General features: G+C 43.6%; 1 protein-coding gene across 1 annotated transcript; it reads left to right on the top strand.

The window, feature by feature from the left end:
* Positions 1-7279: 7279 nt before the first annotated feature.
* Positions 7280-8200, top strand: LOC106739328 (tropomyosin alpha-3 chain). Its single transcript, XM_014601109.1, has one exon. It carries the CDS (start codon positions 7280-7282, stop codon positions 8198-8200), a length of 921 nt encoding a protein of 306 aa, XP_014456595.1.
* The last annotated feature ends 1429 nt before the right edge of the window (positions 8201-9629 follow it).

The following is a 9629-nucleotide window of genomic DNA, read 5'->3' as shown; positions in this document are numbered from 1 at the left end:
ATTGCATCTACACAAGACACTTAGAGTGCAGTAGACTAAATCTACTGCACATTAGCATGACTGGCAAAACCTGTGCTAATGCGCAGTAGATTTAGTCTACTGTGCATTAAAGTCACAAAGACGATTTGTTTGTGCTAATGAGCAATAACACCGATTACAGGACATTAATTTAGTACCTGTCATTACAGGTACTAAACTTAATGTGCCATAATTACAAAGCATTAATGAACATGTGTACATGCCCACAGAGTACTGTTTTTAATGCTGGAGGAGTCTGTTGAGGACCCAGTTATAATTCTAAGCTTTATGGATTTTTAAATCCAGAAGGGTCTCTTACAATATCATCTAGCTTCTAGCACAACTCATTTTACCCTCTGGGTCATGACCCTGTCCAAAGAATTCCAGTGACTGGAGTCTGAAGTTTTTGCTATCATAAAGTATACTCTCAAAGTGAACATAGCATTTAATAAAGCAAGCAGGTGTTAGGAATTCCTATGGTGCATTTGTGTTTATGCCATTTCTAAACATTTGAGTTCAGGTCCTTAAAGGTATTTAGGTGCCTAATTCAAAATCAATGGGAGTAAGCTATCTAGCTACCTTTCATGATCTGGGCCCTAATCTTTACATGCAAAGGTCCAGTGAACCGTAAGAATAATCACAATTGAAATGTGGAAGTAGTATGCGACGAGTTAATTTGCCTTTAATTTCTGTGCTTTGTCATTTGAGATTAAAACTTGAAAGAGACTGTGTTTGTCACAAACTTAAACTTACTCACAGTCCCAGCTAAATTGTTCAAAACAATGGAGAAATTTAGCAAATAGTCAAAAACACTGGTCCTGACTCAAGATAAAGAAGGCATTGTAAAAACAATTTAAATAAAAACTATGGTAATTTCTAGCCTTGTCATGTATTGATATATGATTGTATAAAACATATCCCAAAATAACATAAGATAATTAGAGTCCCTAGAAATTATGTAACCAAAAAACAGACAGGTTTTCTTATCCCTTATATTTAGAGAGCAATGTATCACGCATTTAGGAAATTGGTATTTAGTATTTTCATTTTGCTAATTAACAGTTGGTGATCTGTCATTTAAAGCTTTGCTGTGCTCAGAGCAGCTTTCCCTTCATGACTTAAAAATTGCTCCCAAAGCCTGCAAATGGGAAGGAATACACTCTGCTGTTTCATGTGTTTGTAGGTTGTGTGATCTTGACAAGCTTGTAAACATGTCTAGGGCTGACTATAATTTATCTTGATTTAACAAATCAGCCAGTACAATGTGTTTAAAATAAATGCCAAATTGATCTCAAGTTTCCAGGGAGGGCCGGGGGAGGGGATTGGTGCAAACATAATTTTCAATGTTCCAAAAATTGTTCGTAGGTTAAGTTTATCACTAGAAATCACCATCTAAAAGAGGCAGGATATATTATAAAAGGTTTACAATTTATTGATTAATTAAAAAAATTACAGTCATGATTTTAGAAGGATGCCATTCTAAAAAATTACATACACTTCAGAAATATTGCTTAATATTGCTATATTAAGCATTTCATATATTTCTTTATATACTTATAACAATTCTATATTTATTGGCAAAATTCATGGATATAAAACTATATTCACAACACACTCAATTAAAAAGTATGTCAAGTCACCACATTTCAACAATTCACCAATTTTAGATATAATTTATTGAAATACTTTTGTCATACTTTGAGTTCTTCATATTTTCTTTCTGATTTTAACCATTAGCGTCCACATTTTCACATAATGCAAACAAGAGAATTAAAACTGATTTATTTTAAAATGAAAATTTTGAAGAGACTGTTATGTTCCCTTGCCTCCAGGAACTGGGACTTAAAGAACTGACTTGTCTCTTATGAGGTTTGTACTAAAATTTGTGGAAATACATGTTTGTTATGCAGGTACCTCTCCCCCACCCCCACCCCCACCATATATACACTTATAAAATGTTAAGTCTTACCTAAACTTGCATATACAAAGATAGCAGGAATTGTAAAGGTTTTGCCTACCGAGGTATGTAACTTATGAAGTATATGGAGACTTCAGTAATAGTTGAGCCCTGTGGGGAGTTCCTGATGTCAGCTCAGTGCAAAGAGCCTTTTAAAAACTTAATATCACTGAGAGAGTAATAGCTGGCCCTATGGTAGCACTGAGGAAAGTATATAGCTGACAATGAAGCTGCTGTTTTCTCTCTTCTGTTTAGTGCAACAATTCCTAGAATACATTAAATGACGTTTTGTAAAATAATAAGATCTTTATAGAAAGAAAAAAAAGTAAAGAAACTGAAATTCACAAACTGTTTATCTATTTAAGTAATACACTTATAAAACAAATGCCACTTATATGTTGTCACCTCAGAAAAATGAATCACCTGAGACTCCATCCAAATGGATCCAAGGAAGTTCGCTATAATAATGATAATACTGTATTAATAAATATGGACCAGATATTCATATAATTAAGCAGATATTACTGAGATAGTCTTTCAAGTTTTTTTTCTGTGGGGCACAAATCTAATTTGTGGGTAACAGCATATTATTAGACACCATTTTCTAAATGACTGCCCTTCTCGGGCGCACAAAATTACAAGCGCACACGCTTTTGTGGGAAAATGTAAGAAAATGGCCATAATGTGGACACATATATATGGCAAAGTTCAGTGCTGTATGATGACCTCTTTGCACATGGTTTGGAAATGGCACCTAACATGTGTTAGACTGTTTAGCAGCTGGCCTTACCACTTATTTCTACCATTGCTTCATTGCACTTGACATCAGGGCACTTCATTCACCCAAATCTTATGGATAAGGGGAAAGCGTAGATCCTTTCCTCTTGTGTCAGGGAAACTTCAGAAAATCATATGAAATTATTTTCACTGTTGCCAAATGAGGACTGGTCACAGTGTTCCATCAGCAAGTGCTCATTGTCTGTTGTATTTCCAAGGCAAGACTTGCTGTATTTCTCCCCACAGAGAACAGAGAGGACTCAGAATCACAGCAGAAGCTTTAGTGAACTACAGATTTCATTTTACCTTCCCAGGCTCATTAGTTCAGCTAACAGCTTCCACTTGTTAAGAGGCTCTGCCGGTGAGGACAGCAGCAGCAGTCAATGATGCTAAAACAAGGGTAACAGCATAGACTATTGTCCTGATAGTAGCTAGGGTTACAGGTGGAAACAGGAATGTAAACTTTTCTTGTAGATTAAAAATAAATAAATTTCAATTCTTAATCTAATCCTTTATGACTGAAGCCTAAATGTGAACAAAACACTAGTTACAATTTCCTTCTACCCATAACCCTTTAACCCCATTTCAAGGAACTTGCATAGCTCCAAGAAGAGAATTCTGCACTTTGTATTAGGCTTCCTCCCGGTGGAAGCCTTTCTATTTCTTCTATACTTAGCTGCACTAGAGAATAACAGAAACTGAATTTTAGCCTTCTGGAGTCATGGCTTAAATGTATGAAATGTTTTAATGTTTTGTTTTGTTTTTCCAGAGGGTGTTTTTACTGTTTCTGACCCTTTTCCCTTAGCATTCATCTGCTGCTGCACTACATAATGAATACAAGAAAAAAAAGCCAAAACATATTCTCGACAAGCATCCATGCCATTGCAAAATCCACTATGGCAACAATATACACAGAGGCATACCAACACATTGTCCTTGTAATCTGCTATGCACTGCTTGAGTACAGTGGAGAGATAGGTAGGCCCTGTCAAGAACTGAGTTCAATTAAAAATTTTCACTCTAAAGGATGAAAAATTGGGGGGCCCAAGTGTGTCAGAGCCACCTATACCAGTTTATAGTAGTGGAAGAGATGCTCCCCACTCAGGGTATATTTCTCTAGGGAAAAATCACTAGATGCTGCAAATTCAATATGTGCCCAATAAGAAGCATAAAATGAACTTGAAAACAGGAAAGTTTGGCTAATTATCTCACTATATGTATTCTTTTATATATACAGATGACATACATTGACACCTTCTGGCTGATCTGCAGTAACAGAATTATGCCAGTTTGTCTACCCCATCAGTTTATTACAGTTTATTACTGCTTGTGCATAATGGTATCACTCATCATCTGTGCCAGTGAAAGGAAATTTGTCCAGTAAGATTGAATGCCCTTCTATCGTAGAGCACAGAGGTGTTCTGCTCCTAAAGAGGGGAGACTGCTGGGGAAAGAGCCCTAGCAGTGAGTAAGGAGCTCTGGCAACCCAGAACTGGACAACTGGAGCCAGCAAGAGATCACACCTGCCGGCAGTCAGCTGATTGAAAGGGGCAGGGCCTGGCTGCCTTATAAACCCTGGGGGCTGAGGCCAGGGAGAGTTCCGTGCCAGCAGCCCAGGAGGAAGGAGCACTCTACTGTGGAAGAGAAGAGAAGCCTGATGAGGTAGCAATGTCTGGCACTGCTGTGAGATGAAGAATCTCTGGTAGGCTCGTGCGTGATTATAGCCGGGCGGCTTCTGTTTATGTTATAGCCTATGGGATTGTGTTTGTGTTACTGTTTATTACCGGTGGTTTGGGTGAGGCTATTAGGGGTTGGAGGAGGCCTCATAGGGGATTCATGGCAGTGTGAGAACCCCAGCACCAGCAAGGGCGCAGCATTGGGGGTGCACAGACCCCAGCCTGAGAGAGGGGTAGTTGAGAAGCCCCAGAAATGGAGCATTGCGGAGAAGCCCCAGGGTGGGCGCGGTGAGCCCCAGAGAGGGGAAGCATTACTGAGGAGCCCTAGAGAAGGGGCAGCCTTACTGAGGAGGCCCTGGAGAGAGGGTGGCATTGTGGAAGAGCCCAAAGGAGTGGGTGGCATTGTGGAAGAGCCCCAAGAGAGGGTGGCATTGTGGAAGAGCCCCGAGAGAGGGTGGCATTGTGGAAGAGCCCCGAGAGACAGCGGCTTTACTGAGAAGGCCCCAGAGGAGGGCGGCATTACTGAGAAGGCCCTGAGAGAGGGCAGTGCTTTGAGAAGTGTCAGAGAGAAGGCACGGAGAGCCCAAGCGCTAGAGAGGGTGTAGACCCAGACCGGACAAGTTCTATTCCATTGGTGAGGTGTGGACTGCGGTGTAGGGGAGGAAGTGGAGCCGCAGATAGCACCCCCTGGCACCAGGGCAGTACAATAGGCAGCCTCCCGCTCGCAAGAACATCATCATAATTTCCATCAAGACGTGGCAGACGAGTACAGGGCGGGACACAAGAGCCGTAAAACAGGATCCAAGGTTTGAGAGAAGACAAAGGAGGGTTCAATGGTTAACAAACAAGGCTGGGTCATAGAAGCCCTTCATTCAATTTCCTACCTTGTTGGAGACTTCCTGTGTGGAAAGTCTCCAACAAAAACCTAGGGCTTATCTGAGTTGTCTGTATACCATCACTAAGAAGCATATCCCATGCATTGGCCAAATCTTAAAGATGAAGCACTATAACCATTTTAGAGGATCCCTAAGCCAACAGCACTACTCAGACTCTCTATTCCAGGTGTTCTTCTTGGCATATTCTCAGGGACACTATAAGGAGAATAAAATGCCTCATTTGGGATTTGGTGTGCAGTAAGTGAGAGTGAGGAGGTAGAGTGTGGATCCATATCAACAGCAGCCCTAGGTACTGCATGGAGGCAGTATAGGCAGGGCATTAAAGTTATTTAATGGAAATTAGGCAACTGATATTTTTGAAAATCCCACTAGATACCTCCGTGCATCTTTAGTTTTCTGTGTTTTAAAAATCTTGGCCTTGAGCCTCTCTGTGCCTCAGGTTCCAGTCTATAAAACAGGAATAACAACACTGTCCTCTGTCAGGAGGGTGATATAGGGATGAATGCATTAAGATTGTGCAAACTATGCTCATGCAGGTCAAATTAAGATCCTGAACCAACTTCATGAGACAAAAAAAGAGAGAAATAAAATGACAGCACAGTATCACCTCATTTTAAACTTGTACATGGAACTTGCAACAAAAAGCATAGGATTGTAGCAAGAATAGGTCCAATCTCCAGTCCTAGTTAAAAGTAGTTGGGGAGTATGTCGCAGAGCACTGAGGTGCCCTGCTCCTAAAGAGGGGGAAACTGCTAGGGAAAGAGCCCTAGCAATGAATAAGGATCCCAGCTGTGGGTTGCCAGGGCAACTGGAGGGAGCAAGCAATCACACCTGCCAGCGGTCAGCTGACCAGAAGGGGCAGGGCCTGGCTCTCTCTAGGGGCTGAGGCCAGAGGCAGTTTTCTGCCAGCAGCCCAGGAGAAAGGAGCTCTCTGCTGTGGAATAGAAGAGAAGCCTGCTGAAGGAGCAGTGTCTGACACTGCTGTGTGATGAAGAACTCTGGTAGGCTTGAGCATGATTATAGCTGGGCAGCTTCTGTTTATGTTATAGCCTAGGGGCTTGAGTTTGTGTTGCTGTTTATCACTGGTGGTTTGGGTGAGGCTATTAGGGGTTGTAGGAGGCCTCATAGGGGACTCACACTACTGTGGGGACCCCAGCACCAGTGAGGGCACAGCATTCGGGGTGCACAGACCCCAGCCCCAGAGAGGGGCAGCTGAGAAGCCCCCAGAGAAGGGGGCATTGCTGAGAAGGCCCCGAGAGGAGGGCAGCTTTACTGAGGAGAAGGCCCCAAGAGAGGGCGGTGTTACTGAGGTTTGGGAAGCCCCAGAGAAGAGGGCAGTGTTTTGAGAAGTGCCAGAGAGAGGGCGTGGAGAGAGACAGGGCCGCAGAGAACCCAAATGCCAGAGAGAGGGTATAGACCTGGACCGAACAACGTCTATTCCAACTGCAAGGCTTGGGGTGTGGTAAAGGGGTGGTTGGAGCCATGCATAGCCCCTAAGGCTAGGGTGTCCCTGAAGTACCCATTGTAGAGCGGGATGCATGAGGAGTCCGGAAAACCATGGGGCCTTAGTTTCCATCAAGACGGGACAGAGGGCGTAAAAGGAAGCCTCCCAAATATATGGTGTTATCAAAGACATGGCGGGTGAGAATTTGAGGGTGCCCTTGGGCCAACTTGGCACGGGAAGGGGGCCTTGAGGAGATCATGGCCCTCCTGCAGGACCCTGCCATGACAAAGTGGTGCATTGGCCGGGAAAGTAAGGCCATGCATGGGGAAGGAACCCATGTCCCCAAGGAGGGGGGAATGAACCTTAGGGCTAGAACAAATATAAAGAAAGGCAAGGCATTGAGATTGGGGCTTGAGAAGACAAGCCAAGATTAGAGACGAGACTGCCATTAGAGATAATAGAAGAGAAGACTTTGGGTCAGGCCTAGAAAGAAAAAAAAAAAAGTAGAATCATGGCAGAAGTAGCAACTCTGGAAGACAGGTGGCAAGAAGCCTTCACCTGGCAGTTGCGGGTGGACAAGATGGAGGAAAGAGCTGCCCGTCTAGAGATAGAGTTGGAAATGATGAGATCACACAAGGAGCAAGCAGAAGCAAAAGTGGCTGCTTTAGAGCTGCGAGCACAACCCGGGAAGAAAGAAGGCGGATCTAAGGAGATAAAGCGCCTGATTGCAGCAGAGGCGGAGAAGACGCGAGCGCTGGAACAGCTCATGGCAGAGGAGGCCAAAAAGAGCAGACAGCAAGAGGAGAGGTTGCAAGAGATGCAGAAGGAGATAGCTGAATGGAGGAGGAAGTCTCCTGAGCCCAGTATGGACCAAACGGGAGAACAAAAGGAGGTAATACAAAAGCTGGAGATATTGAAGAGCCTCATAGAAGCCCTCCAGAAAGAAATCCATAGCCAAGTGGAACAGATAGAAGGCCTGCATGAGGACCTGGAGAACTGGCAAGAGCGGTGTGGCCAGCTTGAACACCTGGTTGGAGAGCTGAGGAAAAAGCTTACTGAGAGCCATACCCAGGCAGAAGAGACCAGGAAAGTGATAACAAAAGAAATGGAGAAAGTGAAAGAATATATGGCAAATCATGAGGCATTCCAGGAGCAGAAGCAGTCCCTCAAAACAGAGCTAAGAGACAGAACGAAGGAGTGCGTAGAGTTGCGGGCTCAGTGGCAAAAGGTGGAAAAAGAAAAGGACCACCCGGGGAAAGAGATGCAGTCCCTGAGGACCCTTTTAGAAGAGAGCACAGCCAGGGAGATGACATTACGAGCAGAAATCAAGCAGCAACTGCTACAGGTTGCTCAAATACAGAGAGAGAAACTGACCGCAATAGGCCTGCAATTGGAGGAACATGCATCCAGGGCTAACATGGAGTACCAGTAGCAGTTGTGAGAACTGGAAGCCTTGAGAGGAATTTTGATAGAGACCGAGAGATGGGTAGAGACGGCACAGACCATATACCTAAAGGGCCAGGAAGACCAAGAAACCCACAAGAATACTGGGCTAGGAAGCTCCAAGAAGGAGAGGGGAATAGAGCAGCAAGAAAAGAGTACAATGACGGAGGGACCTTTGGTGTTATCAAAGACATGGCGGGCGAGCATTTGAGGGTTCCCTTGGGCCAACTTGGCACAGGAAGGGGGCCTTGAGGAGATCACGGCCCTCCTGCAGGACCCCGCCGTGACAGAGTAAAATGAGCCATCCCTCTGAGTTACAGAAAAAGGGCCCTGTATCACAAGTCCTATTAAAACACAGAGCAAACAACTACAAGTTAGCTAGGCAAGCACTGTTGTACCATGCTTCAGGCCTGCTAGGAAACTCTCATCTAATTCTGTTGCCTGTTGCCTGGGTGCCTATACATGATCTGGGAGGCTGTTTCAATGCACTGTTATTACAGTGCATCAGAGCAGACTCAATAAACTGAGTCTGCTGTAGCATGGTTATTACCATGCTCCAGCCAGCCTCTGCATCTCATGTATCAGTATCTCCATACTTCAAAATGGCAGCAGGGGTGCTCATTGAGCGAGCTTTAGTTGAAGAAGCTTTAGATAAAGTGCCCCCACCTCTATTTTGAAGCACAGGGACACTCTAGGCATTTTAATTAAAGTGACTCTGAGAGCCACTCTAATTAAATTGCTTCCCCCCCCCCCCAACACACACACACACACACACACACACACACACACACACACACACACACACACTCAGAGCAGCTCCCCCAAATGCCCTCCGATTCCAGGTCTGGACCTTGGCTTCTGACTTCAGCTCTGCAACTCTGCAACCCAGTTTCTGGATCCTACCTTTGCTATATGGGTGATAGTTCTCAAATAACCATGCCAATGTTGCTTACAAAGATTGCTGGCTGAAAGGGTTATTTATGAACACTAGAAACTATACAGTAATCTGTATTTTTAGGTATTTATGTACTCTTCATCTCCATAATATCTAAGAATCCTCAGAGTGTTCTAATTTAGAGAGAGACTATTATCATCATAAGTATCATTATTATTAATAATATTACTAGTATTCTTCATCATTACTTATAATAAATGTATTCAATTATAATATATCTTGCATTATAACAATAGGAACAACAAAAAATCATAACATCTCTCCTTCCTTACCAGGCTACAGGAGAAATGGCTTTTTAGTTTATATATGTTTCTGTTGTGAGAGTGTGTGTGTGTGTGTGTTGTTTGAAGAAATTATTGCTACAGGGCTCTGGGGGCTTGCTTTAAGGGGTTGAGGGGTGCAAGTTCTCTTCTATCCTCTCAGTCAAGGGTCAGGGCCCCTGGAGAGACAGTTGTATTGAGGA

Source organism: Alligator mississippiensis, chromosome 1, assembly GCF_030867095.1.
Source record: "Alligator mississippiensis isolate rAllMis1 chromosome 1, rAllMis1, whole genome shotgun sequence".
NCBI classification, from domain to species: Eukaryota; Metazoa; Chordata; order Crocodylia; family Alligatoridae; genus Alligator; species Alligator mississippiensis.
Note: the sequence above shows the minus strand (reverse complement) of the source record. Positions and strands in the feature narration are given on the sequence as shown.